This window comes from Fundulus heteroclitus, chromosome 1 (genome assembly GCF_011125445.2).
Source record: "Fundulus heteroclitus isolate FHET01 chromosome 1, MU-UCD_Fhet_4.1, whole genome shotgun sequence".
NCBI lineage: Eukaryota > Metazoa > Chordata > Actinopteri > Cyprinodontiformes > Fundulidae > Fundulus > Fundulus heteroclitus.
In genome coordinates this window covers 35928279-35945909 of record NC_046361.1, presented here as the reverse complement: position 1 = coordinate 35945909, position 17631 = coordinate 35928279, and the positions used below count along the sequence as shown (strand labels likewise).

Here is a 17631-nt window from a genome sequence, read left to right as displayed (position 1 = left end):
GGGGGGGGGAGAAAAAGCGGACAGGTGAGCACCTCAGGCGTACCACAGTTAACTGATTTTAGCCGTGGCTCTCGAACGCCTTCACCCGAGTTACAGTTGAACTCCTGCTGTGGTTTTAGAAAGTGTCTGTGACCACGGATGCCACATCCAGAAAGGCTGCAGTGAACGCGATATTATCATGCATCGCACTGAAAACATGTCACAGTTTCATAAAGGCAGATAGGTCGGTGGGATGTGGATTAGGCGCGCTAACGCACCAGAGCCAACTTACCTCGAGCGAGTCCCCCGATATCACCAGAGCGCAGTCATGTTTTCTCCTGAAAGCGTTGAGCTCCAGGTGGGCTTCCCCTCGCGTTGTCACCTGTGGCAATGCCAACCACATTTATACATTAGCGCTTATATATATATATATATGTCCAAACACACACACACACACACATGAGGAAACCTATCATAGATGGCAATCTGTGAGCCTTTGTCTGCCTGGTGCTTATCAGACAGCAGCTACTTTCACTCCAGCTGCAGGGTCTAAACGCTGCAGAAACTCCAATAACCAACTTGCAAATGTTGAAAAAAAAAAAAACTGATGGATACAACATAAATATTCACCAAACATCAAAATGTTAAACAGAGTAGGGTGTCTTTCCAAGAGCCAGTATCCCAACCGATTCAGGTTTCCAATTCTTCCTCCTGGTGATCTCCTTCAGTCACACAGTCCATGTGTATTTTATGTCAATGTTGCCCTCTGATATACTTTGGATTTTTTTTTTTTTTCATCAGTTATAGCATGTATGCAAAAGTTTTTTTTTTTATAGTGTCCTGTCTGGCAATGTGGCATTAAGAATTGTTTTAATGCCAAAAAGAGCCCAGCAAATTTTACATTCACAAGTGGAGCCTTACCGCTTTCACCACAGTGCTCCGCTTTATTTCTACATGTAAATAGCTTTATTATAATTTATGCAGGGAATACTTCATGTTATAAGGACACTGCAATGAGAAAGTAGAAGATAGAAAGAAAGTAAAAAAAAGGGAGAACAGGTGAAAGAAAGAGGAGATAAAAGGGAATGATAAAACACCAGTCTGCTTCTTCACCTGCAAGGAGAGACGTAAAAAGAACAGCACAACCAGCGGATAAAGTATTACAGATACAATAAAGTAGTGCCTTGATACCATCACTAAAGTATATACAGCATTAATTAATACAATATGTATAAAGTGACAGCTGAAGATAATAGGAGTTTTTTCTGTATGGAAGTGAGTCTATAAATACCTGGATCCAAGCACATGTAGGTGTTTGTGAGAGTGCGCTTGTGTATGTAAAGTTTATCCAAAAGAGAAATGCTCATTAGTGGTTGTGAAGAGGCAAAGACGCCCCCCCCCCCCCCCCCCCCCGGAGCGCTGAGGCAGACGCCAGGGGAACCAAGACCCCAGATACCCAAAGGGACCATCAAAGTAAAGGTGACCAAGAGGGGCCAACACCGGAAATCTGCCTCCCCCATTAAGGGAAGAGGAGAGATGGCCCCATGGAAACCCCCCAATGCCGAAGCCCCTGGGAGCTGCGGGGATGAGCCAGTGTGCTGCGTCGGCAGCCAGCTACGCTGGAGTGGATCATGCCATGGGTTCCAGGGAACCGAGGCCCCAGCGGCGCCCCACCCCTTAGGGGGCCAGGCTCCGTGAAGCAGCCGCCAGGAGTGAGCCGGCACCCGCCCGGGCACCCAACCCCCGTATGGCGTGGGGGTTGCATCGGCACCTGCTACCTTCTGGAGGGGGTTGGACTGTGCCGGGCACCCCCGTTTTTGGTCCTCTCAGTTTTAACCGCACTTGAGAACAACAAGCAACAACACGACATTTGAGCAGGCGGTGGCAGGCTCGGGGTCTTTTTCACACCCCTGTTCTCCGATTGCCACCCGGAGTTTGGGGCCTGGAGGAGGCGTGGGCCACCTGGTGGGCCTTGGCTGGGGGTGGACGTTGGGTCTGGGTTATCAGCTGGGGCTGGTGCTTTTGCTTTCCACCGGAACATGGGGGTGGGGGGGACGCTTAGGTACGGAGGTCAGGGACTGGGGGAGGTAGAACATCAGGGTTTGTGGGGTGGGTTCTGATTGGTTGGCCCATTCAGTTCATGTTGGCCCCATTTCCGGGTGGATGGGTTCGTGGCTTGTCTGGTCTGGGATGAGGGTGGGGGGTTAGGACCGGAGCATGGATGTGTGTGGTGAGTGCAGTTGTGTGTACTGTGTCCCCCCCTTTTTTTTTCTTTGTAGGAGTGTTGGCATGTGGGGGCATTAGGGTGAGAACATGTGAATTTGACTGTGTACGTGATTTTCTGTTTGTCTGGTTGGGTTTGGCTGGTTTGTTAGTCCGCTGGTGCGATGGTGGTCCTTGGTGTTCGGGGCTGGGTGCCCCGAGCGCATGGGGCCTGAACCCCCGTGGCTCTGTCGGAGGCCCTGCCAGCCTATAGTTAATATCTATCTATCTATCTATCTATCTATCTATCTATCTATCTATCTAATATTTAATTATAAGTTTTTTCAAAAGTTTTTTCTAAAGGTCATGTAACATTTGTGGACCTAAATGAGCTTTATTTTGTCAGAATGAGAGCAAAAATGGCTCTTTGGATAGAATGTATTTTAGACCCGAGATCTGCACCCTCTCATCTATTGCAGGGTTTAAGGTTGGGGGTGCCCATAGTCAGCGGTCACTGGGCGAGAAGTGGGTTCCACACTGAACAGGTCGAACGCATGCATGCCCAGGAACACTAAACAACGAGCCCAGGCTGGGATTCAAACCCAGGACCTTCTGGCTGAAGCTCTTGTTTTACACTCCTTCAAAATAAAAAGAGAAATTCTCATAAGGTCGCAGCTCAAGTAAAAAATATGAAACTGGGCTGATTAAGCCAATATTATGTGACAAACTGCACAAAATATATTCCGAACTAAACTAGAAAAATTACTTTGAATAGAATAATGTAAATGTATATTTGTTAAGACACAGACTCTGATAAAGGTTTTAAGAATGTGATTTTTTTTTTTTTTTACATTTATAATATTAAAATCAATTAATATCAAAAACCGTGTTGTAAGTCTAGGAAATATTCACGACAGACACCAAACCCTCGCCTGAAAATTTTTAAAGGAAGCACACAAAAGAATTGCCATTGAGTCACAGTGTCAAACATCTGCCTGCTGCTTTCACAAGTTAAAAAATGTAGGCGTGAATATAATGGGAGGAGAAAGTATACTTTGCAATACATTCCTAAAACAACTTCCAATATAAACCCCACCGAAAATGCGGCAGAGAGAAGGCCTGGTGTTAATCTGTCACCGGGAGCCATGCTCTGGTATGAACATCCTTCAACTGCTGAGTATTCATACGTCAATCCAGATCGGGCCATTGGTGGCCACCAGGAAACTAATCCAGATGCATGTGTTGCAGGCCCAGTCAGCACTCCCCCATCCACTGGGACTGAGGTTTTCAAGCCGTGCCAACCATTGTTTCTCTCTTCCAGTAACCACAGTTGTGCGCAAGCTGTAACCTTCCCACATGGCGGGCGCTCCTTCGACTCTGGCACAGCTCCAGAGGGGAAGGCAGAAAAAAAAAAGGGGGGGGGGGACTATCAAAGCCAAACCGAGAGCCTGAAACCTGCGAAACAAATTAGGAAGTGACCCCTTTGCATGTTCCCTCTGGGAGTGGCCCAGCTGGTTTCTCCTTTCTGTTTGAGCAGAGGCCCGTACGTTCTCTGTGACAGTGGGTTTCTGGATGCGTCCACTAGTGTGTGGGGATTTATTCAAGCTTTGGATGCTGGCTCAGGCTCCACGCAGCGCTACGCGGGGACCTGCGGCCGCCAGCTAAATTGTGCTGGTCCGAGAGAGCGGATGGCTCATGGGATGACATTCGTCAAAGGAAGCCGCCAGTGCTGCCCTGACAGGAGCAGGGTTGTAAAATAACTGCATATGCGCCTAAAGCTGCTTCACTCACTTGTCTGAAGATGTGGATGTCCTGATTGCGGGTGATCAAGTGGGCATTCTTGGCGGTGCATGTGGCAGTTTCCAGTTTGTCTCCAGTCAGCATCCAGACCTACAAGATAAACCAGCAGAAACGTTCATTAGGAGAAATGTTGATGTTTGAACAGAGAGTTAACTGCATTTACTCAAACAGATCAAATAATAATCCCTCATGAGACGAAATAGTGACTACTGTATGGGAGACAACATAAAATATGGCTCAGAATTAATTTCAAGTATTGAAATACCTTTTTTAATTTTATTTTTCAAATCAAATCTCCTGCTGAATGTGTGGAAAAGATGTACTGAGAAATCGTCAGGCGACTGGAAATTGGAAAAATTTTCGCCTAATTGGCCCCAGTCAGTGACCAGTCAAAATTAAATATTTAATCTTTTTTGCAACACCAAGCACAGATGGATAGCACCAACTACGCTATTTGATCAGGAGGGGGTTAATGAGTGAGGGAGACTCAAAGTTTGCTATTTTCAGTGTCAGTAAGGTAGAATAGAAACTGTGATTTAAAAAGGCAAATTACTTTATTTATTTATTCAGACTGCCTCAACAGAGTGTATTACAATAAAGTTGGAAATCCCAAAGTCAAGGTTAGGTTTTACATTTTCTCAGGGTATAAATAATTAGTAATGCTAACTGAGCCAAACTTCAACACATTGCTGAATGCAGCTTAAAATGACACCTATGAAATAATTTTGTCTTTTAATACTAATGATGTTTAACTGCAGAGCTGTGTAACACCCTCTGCCCTCTCTCAGACTTATATAATGTGACGTCACCTCTTAATATTTAACGGTTATTCACAACTTAAAGGCTCCTCGGGATTTTTGTTTCATTAAAATGATTTAACAAACTAACTTGTCAGTCTGAAAATATTAGGTTGGACAAAACTATTACATTATTTAAAATGTACACTTTAAGGTGAGCCAAAAAAAATTAAAACTTAATTTTTTAGTTGGATTTAATTTGTTAATGCTTCTGTTTTATAACAGAGGATTTTACTGTATCTGTAAACGTTTGGGGATGCATAGAGAGGCAGCTCGGTGTCTTTCAGCATGTTTTCTTTTTTTAAATAATCGTTTTACTATAGAGATTTTAATATAAAACCAATGGAATTTATAATGCATCAACAATGTGGAAAACAATATTTAGCTGCAATTCATAGTTCATTAAGAGAAATCCTAAATGCAAAGAGGACTACAGCATGAACTATTGAGTTGCTAAAATCAGGCATAACTAAACACCAATCACAATAATGGATATCTAATGGTATCTTATCAAGGGTGTCATTAAGGAAGAAATTATGCAACACAAAGGCGAATATGGCTTTTCATGAACTTTTATAGACGTTTTGCTACAAATTAAATGATATGTCTCATTATATTCACTGAATGCAGCAAAGCTGGTCAGTAAAGCCGATGCATTTCCATTTTTTTTAAAAACTTTTCATTCCTCTTTCTTTAAACAAACTTCACTTTCTTTTATTGAACTATCAATGAGATTATGCAGCAAACCACTGGAAACCAAATATTGCATAACAGGGAAATTACACGATGGAAATCCTGCTGCAATCCAGGTAAATGATAAGTGGGTCACAGGTGCAGCAACTCTTAGAGTAAAAGCCTGGCAGCTGTGAAAAAAATGTATTCTCCCCATGTTAGAAAACGTTTTAACTTCAACTTCTTACTCGTTTTCTGCATTAAAACATGCTGCACAGAAAAACAAGCTCTCTTGGTATAGTTAGTCAATTATTGGTGGTAAATATGTTTAAAAAGCTTTAAATAAATTGTTGTAGAGACTTAGTGAGCTGAAGACGGTACTCTTTAATACAGAGTTTGTTACTTTGACTCACTGTATATGGTAGACAGATAAACTTCTCATTCAGCCATGTTTTGTCTCAGTTAGACCTGACTAAAACTGTTTTTTTATTATTAGTGCTCCGACGAAAACATCTACTGTTCCAATAACTGTAGCACTGATGATTTTGATAAAAAAAAAAAAAACAAGAGTTTCTTAAAGTGGTCGGTTTCAGATTATGCTTCTACTATAAAAGAAGAATTTATTTCAAAGTGTAAAAGAGGGTGTATTTAAATGGATCCTCCAATGTTGACAAATATGAATCTACTTAAATGTGATGCCTATATGCTGAATATTTGGTAGGGATGATGGCAAAAACGATGTTTGGTGCATGAAGATTATCCAGCATCTAATTGCATGTACATGGATACATTATCTGTAAACTATTCATACTAAAGCTCAAAACCATGTAATTTACATTAATTAACAGGAAATTGCAGAGGCAGCAACGACTACATTACCTTTTTAGAAAATGCTTGAATACTTGTATCTAAAATGTTTATTCTTGTTTTGTTTCTATTGTTTTCTTCCCTTTGTTTCCACTTTAAACTATAAAGCCACACACACCCTGATGCCTGCGTTGCGGAGGATCTCCAGGGTGGGTCTGACATCGGCCTGGAGCTGGTCCTCCACCCCAGTCAGACACAACAACTCCATCTCCATCTCCAGGCTCTCGATCACCGTGGCCACTTTCAGGGAGCGGTCGTGAACGCTGAGCTTGGCCTGGATGTACCGCGCCTGGGGACCAGCACAAACAATGGAGCCATCACATGTGGGAAGATGTGGACAAAAAAAAAAGTGACTCACCGCAAGCGCCGAGAAGAGGATAAGAAAGAGAGCAGAAGAAATATCAGTCTGGATGCGAGCTCCTAGAGGGCTACACCAAAAAAAGGGGGTTTGGTTCACCACCAAGAGAACAAAAACTTTGTGAGGGGTTCTGGCAAATAAGTCAGATCAAAGCAGAGATGGCAAAAATATGATAGTTTGATATAATCACCATTAAAAAAAGCACTTTAAAATATGAATTTATATCAAAATCTTAATAAATTGAGCCAGTTTCATCACTGACAAGCAACTATGTGCAGCAACGCTTCAGATACAGAAATGCAGCCCCTCCCCTCCCTTGAAATCAGCAGCTGCTGCTGCTACAGGTGTAAAAACTCTGCTAACATGGGAGGAATGTTCAGAGAAGAGCCTTTGGAAGCTGCATTAGTTCTGTCAAGGTCGAAGCATGTGGATAAAATCAGATGCTAACAGCGTCACAGAGCGGCGGATACCTGGTGAAAACGTTTGAGAGCGATTTAAAAAGGTAAGACTCCTGTATCTGTTAGAGGAAAGGAGTAAACCTCCAACACGACATAAGTCAAGCTCTTCTGTTTGAACCAGGAACAATGAAACTAGTAAATGTTATCGGTGGTGTCACACTGAATCTGACGATTTGGGCAGAAACTAGTTAGAACCCAAAGCGCTCACAGAAGACAAGGTGTAATGACCAGAGACAGAGGAACAGCACAAAATACGTTTGCATGAACCAGATCTCTGATCACACTGTAAACATTTATTTTTGTATTGACGTTTGGGGAAAAAAAAGTTTCCTGATTAACTTCCCAGCTAAAGCAAAGTCATCTTGTCTACTGTCTTGCTATGAAGGAAATCATTTAAACACTTTAAAATAATTTTTATTTTTTAATTAGGTGCTGAATTGCCTGTCAGCATTTAGTTTTGCTTTAAGTGCAACGATGGAAATACCGTCCAATTGCAATAAGTTGTTTTTCTGATCTATAATAGAAAGTACACCATGCCTTGGCTTATGCCGTGGTTATAATATAGAGACACACCCAGGAGAAAGTTTGATATTTTTACAAAACCAAAACAATGGACAGAGGGATGGGTGATAAATTGTGATAGGGAATTCATTTTGTAAATCTAAATATTTTTTTCCGTTTTTTATTTCGTTTCCACACTGATCCAGATCTAGAAAATACTTTAATAAAATGTCCTACCTTTCCAGACGGCTTAGGCTACTGGAGGACATCACGGTCTACTTCTCTCACTCTGCTGATTTCTCCTGTTCTCCAATTTGCATTGTTTGTCGTCATTTTTTAACTTTAACTTTTTTCATTTTTCTCTTCATAGAAGGTACACCTGGTCTGGCATTCTGTTAGCTGTGACATCATCCAGGGAAGACAGATCATCCACTATTACCATCTGACATAGAAAGTACTCCTGGATCAATGTGTGCTTCTGTGCTTTCTGTGTCTCTGCTCTGTCTTCTCTAACCCCCAGTGGGTGGAGGCAGATGAGCGTTCACACTGAGCCTGGTTCTGCTGGAGGTTTTCCTTCCCGTTAAAGGGGAGTTTTCCTCTCCACTGTCGCTTCATGCATGCTCAGTATGAGGGATTGCTGCAAAGCCATCAACAATGCAGACGAGGAGTGAATGCTGCTTGGAGAGACTTGATACAATCAACTGGTTCCCCTATTTAGGACATTTTTTGACCAATCTGTAATGATTGAATTTGACTTTGGAAAGTGCCTTGAGATGACATGTATCATGAACTGGTGCTATATAAATAATATTGAATTGAATTGAATATAAATCCTGTTATTAGGTGTGTGTGCAATCTAAATGCAATCTATTGCACCAACAGCAAATAGATTTACAGCATTAATGTACATCTTTAACTTGTTTTCACACTAACATAGTCGACTTGATCAATTGGTTAACGCCCATCGGTAGCGATCCAGCTCCGGCTCCAGCTCCGGGGCATGGCGAGTGAGATAAAGCAAAAACAATCTGCGTATGACTCACACAGGAACACAAACTCTGTGTGTGAGTCAGATGGTGACTCACTGCTGCCCACCAGCTCTGCTCTCTCAATTATACACTTCAGAAATGTGCCTGGGGCTAACAACTGCAGGGGAGACGGCCCAGCCCAGCCCAGCCGGGCCCTGCTCAAACAATAAGAGGGGCCTTGTGTGTGTTGTCTGTATGTGTGTGTGTGTGTGGAAGGACGGGGCGGATAGGGCTGCGGGGGGGTCAGAGGTCAGTCTGATTACCAAATAGCACACTTTGACATTTGGAGATTTGACTTCTCGGGCCAAAACATCAATCTGAATCTGTAATGTTTGTCCGTGCGCTGATGTAACTGGAGCGCTGAAGACATCCAGAACAAAACTCTACAGGCTTCATCTGAATTGGGTCAGACAGAATATTTCTTTTTTTTTTTTTCTTTTAGCAGAAAATAACCCTTGGCTCTGCCTTACTGTGGTTTAATCTTATAAGTGGATGCTTGCCTCAAAATCCTGATACTGTTCCTCCGTCAGCGACTTCTTGGAGACCACAAGGACCCTCAGGCCTTCCCTCGCCATGTTTCCACACTAGGAAACACAGACGAGAACATTTGGATTCAGCGATTTACAGAGCCGAACAGAAACATCACCATGCCTGCATGGTCGTGGACTTTTTTTAAAAAGAAAAAAAAAAAAGAGAGACATTTACCTCCTCTTCCAGCCAATCGTTGTACTGGACAATGCCTGCCATCACCACATCGGCACCCTTCATGTAGAACGTTATCTCTCCCGTCGATTCATCCTGAAAAAAAAAAAAAAAAAAAACAGTTGACACAGACTTGATATTTGCAGGAGACACCGAATATCCACTCATCCTCTCAGAACGCGTTCCCTGTGCAATGTGAGCTCTGGGAATCGCCGTTGCTTGGAAACGCAAAACGTATTTGGTAATTGTGATAGATTTGATGTCCCATTTATAAGGAAATCGAGTCCAGTGTTCAGCTTTCAGGCTTCCTGAGTGAGATATGAGCCAACAAAAATGATGTTAGTCACCAGCGTGAGTCACGGGCCAAAGAGTCAAGTTTTTCTCAGACGAAACACGTCTGTTATTCTGTTTTGAGTTTCTGAGCTGGCGAAAAGTAGCAACTAACATCCAAACGCTACCAGTCTCTACATCAGACTGGATTGTTTGACTTTTATTTTATCCACGGAGGAAGAAAAACTGAATTCTCAGCCAATAACAATATTTTGTCTGGAGAGTAGGGCGTTCCAATCGTTTAAGCGAATTAGGGGGGGAGGGCCAAAGGAGATGCTCTGAAGCCGTTTCCCTGTGCCTTGCTGCTGCCTTAAGGTGCTCACTTGGAAATGAAGTGCTAGCATGTGCGCTTGTAAAAAGATGCTACTAAATATACATATTTCCTCGTTTCTCATGTAGCTCTAGAGCCACGTGTTGCTCTGAAGCCCCACCACTGTGGCTCTTAATAACTGTGATAAAACTGATATACGAACCCGTTTTTAATCATAAAAGCAATAGGAAAGTCTCATCAGAGCTATTTATCTGTGCTTTTTTGCAGTGTAACCAACTTTCTGCAACATTCATCCATCCATCCATCATCTTCCACTTAAAAACGATTGGGTCATTAGGGCAACAGGTCCAGGAGAGTAACCCAGACATCCTAAACAGACCCCTGACCCCATGTCTAAGGCTACTAAAGAAAGAAGCTACATCCCTGTGGTGTGTCTGTTAGGGCTGAACAATTTTGGAAAATAATCTAATTGCGATTTTTTTTCTTTATATTGCGATTTAATGCGATTTTTTTATTTATCATGTCTTTTTAAACATATACGAACAACAAATCCTTTTGTTTCCTCGCTGTGCAGATTAGTTGCTAAAAGACCCACAGCATCTAAACTCAGAGCAGAAATGATTGCATTCTGCCTATAATATATTTCAACCAAAATTGCAATTTTGACTTTTCTCTGCATTAACCACAAGCAACAAAAATGGCATCTAAATAAAGAAGTTTTTAAACAAGGACTATTTAAAACAAGAACTTTTAATGTTTCTATTAATCAGAATATTGTTCAAGAGAACAGCTTTTAGTTGATTTGGACATCAATCCTTGTTGAACATAAAGTGCAACCAACCAGCAAGTCTATGTATTAAACTGATTGACCAGAACTTAATGCTATGTATGATTATATAAACTCTAAAACAAGTAATAAAATTAGATTATCTCACTGCTGCAACTGTCTTCCCTTCCATGTGGAGGCAAACCCACTTTAAACATTTTACCAACACCTAATGGACGTGTTTAATTCCCTGATTGTTATATAGCCAAAAATTGCAGACTCTGCGATTTGGAAATTGCATTTTTGTAAATCGCGATTATATTGAAAATGCGATTAATTGTTCAGCCCTAGTGTCTGTTCAAATAAAGAACATCATCGAGTGCCTTTAGCACACATTAGCCGCGTCATGCTGATATGCGACGGGACAGAATGGGTTACTCCAGAGGCGGCTGTTGAAAAAAAACAAAAAAAAACAACAACAAATAAAAACTTGGAGGTGTGTTGTCTGATTTCTCCTTTTGCTTTGGGATGTCTAAATGACAGTTGCGCCCGTGCATCCAAGCTGCCAAGGGTGTGACCTATTTTGACAGGTAAGAAATAATCTGATCGGATGGATAATGACAAAGAGGCTCCCGCCTCGTTGCAGTATTATGGTTTAAGGCGGGACAAACAGCTGTGACGAAAGCCCGAGCAGCCGAGCCAAAATAAAGATGGAGGACGCACGCGTTACTGCTGCTGCCACATCTGGTTGGTCAGAAAGTGTCAGTGTCCAAATAAGTGTGCCTTGACCAGTGTAACCTCATGGCGCCTGCTGCTTACGACATTTTCATCCGATACTGTGATTGATTACCTGGCCGGCCAGATTGTTAACGTCTAAAACTGTAGTTCTGCACATTATCAATCTGGGTCTGCTCCATTTCAATCCATTTGGGTATAGGAGCAGAACTCTTTGAGCTGATTGGGCGAAGTGACACCTAGCGCCCGCCTACCAAAGCTTGGTCATGGTTCCATCTCTGGTTTTTAGACAAATATTGTTTTCTATACCGAGGGCAAAAACGGTTTAGGTCATTGTTAATTATACAGCAGCAAAAGTACCACGATTAAATTCTTTCCTAATTTAAAACAATTTCAACCATTGCGGTTTTAATTTTTAAAAACACATGTTTTATATTCTTCTGTTTAAATTCTAATAAATACACTGCAAAAACGGAACTAAAAGTAAAAATTTGATTTGACCAGCTAAATAAGATTATTTGCCAATGGAATGAGAATTTCTAACCCTAAAATAAGATAATTAGCTAAACTGCACTTGAAATAAGATTGTTTTTATTTTAAGTACAAAAATCTTATTCCATTGGCAAATAGTCTGATTTACCAGCTCAAATTAAAAAAAAATACACTAATTTCAAGAGGATTTTACCTACTTTTAGTTCCCTTTTTGCAGTGTAAAACAAAAAGTGTATAGATTTCCCCTGTGTAAAGTACGATATTGTCACACTTTAACTGTAATGAATAATGTGATGTATTCAGTTGTATTACCCATGGAAAAAATACATTTACTAAGCCTTAAAAAGTTGGATATCCCCAATTATATCAACATCCAGAGAGATCAGCGAGTGAAGATTAGTCTACTTAAGGTCTGCCATTCGGGATGAACTATATATAGTATAAACATGGTCGGTAAAGTGGCGATACATTTTTGGAAAAACACAGTAAATAGTATAGTTAAAAATAAAAACATAATCACATTTATTTTTTACTATGGTACATTTGACATGTGTGACGTTTACTCCTTTTACCGGTTTACACGACACCTACAGGCAGGTCAAGTCATGAATTCCTGATTTAAGGACTCGGTGAGAACTGCTTATGGTGTCGGCGAACAGGACCGGGACTTTTTTCAGCAACATCGACCTAGACGGTGTTTTTCAGGTCAGGCCTGCGGAGATCAGCACGAGTTTTCCTTAAAAAGGCCGACTCAGACGAACCGGAGTTCAGGGAGCTCACAGAGAAGACATATTGCTTCCTCCTCGTGTGTTACGATTTCCTGTTACATCTCAGGACGAGACAGCAGACAATGCTGACAGACAATAGTTTTCTAAGATAGTCTCGGCTCCCTTAGAGCTGACCCTATTGTGACGGTGGTCTTAGGAGGAGCCAGATGAGAGGGTGAAGGTTAAACGCTGTGAACAAGGATTTCCACTCTTAATGCACTGAGATCGGAGTAAATCTTTAGATGTTATTGTGTGCTGTATGACAGCTACGACAGGAGCTAGGAGTTCGTCCTGTAACCGGTGGGTTGCCGGTCCAAACCCGTGTTCCGGCTGTGTCGGTCAGAGCAACAGCTTCGCTGCATTGGTAACGTAGCTCTGAAAATTTGTTGATGAATAATATTAATAGTATAAAACTTAATGTAACAGTAATTTGCCTTTTATATTAATGGCTTCATATTATTTTAGATTGTTGTTAATATTATATAGTTTACAAAATGTGGTGATGGTGGAACGTTCTAGTTGTTAGAAATCATTGTTATAAAATATATTTAACTGTTATAAAATGTAAAAGTGAGTCTGGGTAATCTTCAGAGCGACGGTTTTAATGCATCAAGAGAGAAAACAAGAAAAGTTATGTTTCTGATCTATTTTGTTGGGCTGGGGGGGCTGAAATTTTTTCATTCTTCAAAAGGGGGTGAAACAGACGATATTTTAGAACCACAGTCTTAAAGGAACAACAACAACAACAACAATAATAATAATAATAATAATAATAATAATAATAATAATAAAAATAATAATAATTTATAATATTTTATATTACTATATAATAATAATAAAAATAAAAATAATAATAAATAAAAAATAATAAATTATAAATAAATAATAATAATAATAATAAATTGCAATATATAAAAATACTATAATAATAATTTATAACAACAATAACAATAATAATAATAATAATAATAATAATGACACCTAGTGGTTAAAATCGGAACAACATGCGCTATGCCTTTCACGCAGACTCCCCGTTTACTTCCACAGGACAGGTGTATGATGTTCTATTCTGCTTTATTTCTGGTCCGCTTCTCTTACTGGCTTCCACGTTTGCAGGCTGCTGCTCTTTTACCAAAGTAAAATACTAAATGCTGCGCTCTGTGTTGATTGGCTCAGGAGCCAGGAAGTAAACACAGGCTGCACACTGAACTGAAGTAGTTTACAGTAAATACCTTACTTTTAGCTCCTTTAAGTTAAAAAAAAAATCTGGAAATAGATTTAAACATTTCAACCCTTCTTTCTATTCCCAATCTTTATACATACTTGACAGAAAATAATAAAATACAAATCTTTATCCATTTCAAGACAACTTTGACATAAATTCTCTGCAGTTTTGCTGTTTTATACCTTTTCTTCTATTCCAAAAAAAAAGTAAAAAACAAAGCAACAAGACCAGTTGCTTTGTTTTTTACTTTTCTTTTGGAATGACCATGACCTGGATGACTGAGAACCTTCACCAGTACCTTTTCTTCTACTTATTGATAAACTACTAATAAAGTTTCAACAATCGTTTTGACTGGGTTCATATGTTCAATTTTAAACAAATGAAATTCTGGATTTATTGATTTCATAAATAAAATCGAAAAATAGCTAACCAGTGAAAACACTTTGTACTAATACTTTCTTCAAATAAATATTAAAACTACATTATTTTTTGGGGTGGGATTCTGTTAAAGAACAAGAATTACTTTACCTTTTGCTCTTAAACAGTTAGAAAATACATATCCTTTCACACCACATCATGAAGGAAAATGTACAACAGAAATTTCTGGAGAAGGAAAACAATACCCATATGGTGTTGACACTCACTCGCACTATAATCCCCATCCTTTTGCTCTCGTAGGTGAAGGGAAATATCTGAAGGATGGTGAAGTTCAGAATTTGACCAGTAGGGGTCCGTAGCTGCATGGAGGATTGGTCTCGTCCCACCAGAGTCAGCCCAACGCTCTCAGTCCACTGCACCAGCGACACCTACCAACACCACAGAGCAAAAGCTTCAGAAGCACATTAAAATAATAGATTATTCAGTACGCAATAGAAAGATAAATTGGTTGCATTATTTATAATGTGGCTGATAATTTAGTTCCTTATATTGCAAACAAAACAGAAAGGAGAGAAAAATGTGACCATAACCCTCCTCTAAGATTTGATTTTATCCTCATAATAAACGTCTTACGTCGATAGAAAGTTCTCTTTCTTAAGTCGGATGAAAAGCAGTTAAATCCACTTCTGCAGAAAGAATTACAAGCACTGAAAGCATACAGCTGTAATCAATAACGCAAGCACTTAAGGTTATTGACTGATAAACAAGGATGTCCATTTATGAGGAGAAAACATTTGTTTTGCTCACGTCTTTCTGAAGGACACGACATCATCCATTAATACAACAGCGGCTCAAGAGGGGAGGAAAACGACGGGGACACGACATTTCACAATAACTTTCAGGCCAGCAGCCAGATGGCACATCCAATTCATCGTCGGCCCTCTGGCAGGACAAACGGCTCAGGGGCCAAACAGATACACAGGAGCCCAGATCAGGAGGGTTTCCGGTTTTGATGTTGCAACACACAAAAAAACAACAAAAAACAAAAAAAAAAAACCCACATTGTTCCAAAATTACTTCTAATGCAAAAATGTGCCATGTAGTCTGACCAGGCCGGGCCAGGGGGCCTTTTAACGTCAGCACAGCTCTGACTAACACAAGGCTTGTCGTCCAGGTTGGGAGGTATGTAGATATTTGCTTAGTCACAGTCTAGAAATACCGAGCGTGGGAGCATTCTTGGATCCTGCATCCGCCACAAAGGCACCATCATGTAACACCAAGACCGAGGTTCGCTTCCAGCTGGACCGAAAAAAATGCCCCAACTAGTCAACCCGACTCCAAAAAACCAGATGGCTGAGGATTTTTTTTGTAATCGGTTGAAGAACCAAAGTGATTCAAGTATAATCACTCTAAGCTGACGTGGATCAGACATAACACATCATGCATTACCAGTGCACATAAAACTGATCATTCTAGAAATAACAGAGCACCCTCCACAATTACTGCCCCTCCTGGTAGCAGCGCATAACAGCTCCGGAAATTAATTCATTGTTTATCACCTCAGACTGAAAGATTTATTCAAAAAGGAAAACCAATTTCATGTTGAGAAACCACAGCTTCTACTAACGTCGTCAGTTATTGGTGCCCCCAAAATAATTCCTTTAAAATAAACAGGACTGAAGCATTTTTTTTTCAACTTATGCCTTAATTTCTAATTTTATTTTATATTTAGCTAGTCAGTGATTTTCAGGTTTTCTTAGCCACTCTTCAAAATGGGAAAAACAACAGAACATGACATTCAAGTAAGACAGATAGATGTCTGTTGAGCTTTAACCAGGAAATGGCCACCACTGAAACTTGAACATATTTAAAGTCAGAGCAATAAATAAGTTTAAAGCAACTGGAGTTGTGAGAAGTTGGCAGGAAGAGGACCGAATTGTGTCAACACATGGAGTAGGACAATAAGGGAGGTAAAAGTCCCCAAGAAACCATTCGACACCAACCAGGCGTTGTGTCCCATCACCAAAAACATAAACGTGGAGAGTTTCCTAAATGCTCCTGGGACATTTTTGGTCTCATCAGACCAAAGCGCAGGAACCAGGTGCTTTGGTCTGATGAGAATAACAATAAAAAATGTTCAGGAGGGTTTGGCTACAAATAAAGAATCAATATGTGGAAAAGCACCTCCAACATGGTGGAGGACCTGTGATGCTGTGGGCAGATTTCACGTCGTAGGGAAAACAGTGAAAGGCATCATTGTAAAAGAAATATTAAAGGCAAGAGTCCCCCAAAAAACTGTCAAAGGTTATTTTTTCAAAAACCGTTATTCTCATGATTTTATTTAGGGAAATCGAGATAGAATAGTGATGAGTTTACTGTAAAAATTAGTGTTGTCAAGCGATAAACATTTTAATCGCGATTAATTACATAATTTCAATAGTTAACTCGAGATTAATCGCAAATTGTGAATTTCTCTAATGTGAGATCAATAAAGCCTATCTTATCTTATCTTAAATTAATCGCATATTTCATCTTTCTATTTCTGAAAGTGTAAAACGCCTATTTGGGCATTTTAATATGCAATTTTGCAATAAATGACACTAGTAAAAAAACATGCTTGCACAAAAAATATTTTTATTTTCAAGCACTTTTCAGAATTGGACTGAAAACATTGTGGTGCCATAAAATGTTAAACTCTGGCCAATATTGGCTAAATGACTAATCATAAATACCCTGATATTTACACAATGTGTAAACAAATGCCTTTTTCCTTGCCAAAATTTTTTTCCGCCTCTTAAACAAAGTTAGACATGGTATTAAGCAGTTACATATAAAGTAATACTAATTTTACATTTTTTACTTTCAGCAGTTATCACCGGTCATTGCAACCGTAAACTGCAGAAAATACGGGCAACATTGCTCCCTCTGTCTTTACTCCCTCGGCTCCTGTGTCAGGATGCGCTGCAGCGCGTAATGAGGCGGAGGGATATTTCAGCTGGTTATACTCAAAGTGTCTGTAGTGCGGCAGCGGCACTTATTTTAGAGCCCAAATAAGCGACTTCACTTTCAGAAACAAGCCCAGAAAAACTGCAACCCCGCAACTCATGAAATTTACAAGCGACTTTAGAAAAAAGAAGCCCAAAGTCGCATAAAATAAACGGAGTTGGCAACAGTGAGTCTGTTTTGCTGCAGTCTCTAGAATTCTTGGAACTCCGGAAAGCACTGAGGGTAAAAAAAAAAAAAAAGTCAGTGTTATGGTCTAACAAAGTTAACGCGTTAATAACACATTTAATCAGACAACCC

General features: G+C 40.2%; 1 protein-coding gene across 1 annotated transcript in view; it reads right to left on the bottom strand.

Moving 5' to 3' along the window:
• Nucleotides 1-17631, bottom strand: part of LOC105918202 (probable phospholipid-transporting ATPase IIA) — a 54199-nt gene that overhangs the window by 14386 nt on the left and 22182 nt on the right. Inside the window, exons 15-20 of the mRNA XM_012853231.3 lie at nt 14595-14756; nt 9368-9460; nt 9163-9246; nt 6436-6606; nt 3973-4071; nt 272-361 (exon numbers count right to left, since the gene is read on the bottom strand). Coding sequence (XP_012708685.2) covers nt 272-361; nt 3973-4071; nt 6436-6606; nt 9163-9246; nt 9368-9460; nt 14595-14756 — 699 coding nt within the window. The remainder of the gene's footprint in view (nt 1-271; nt 362-3972; nt 4072-6435; nt 6607-9162; nt 9247-9367; nt 9461-14594; nt 14757-17631) is intronic.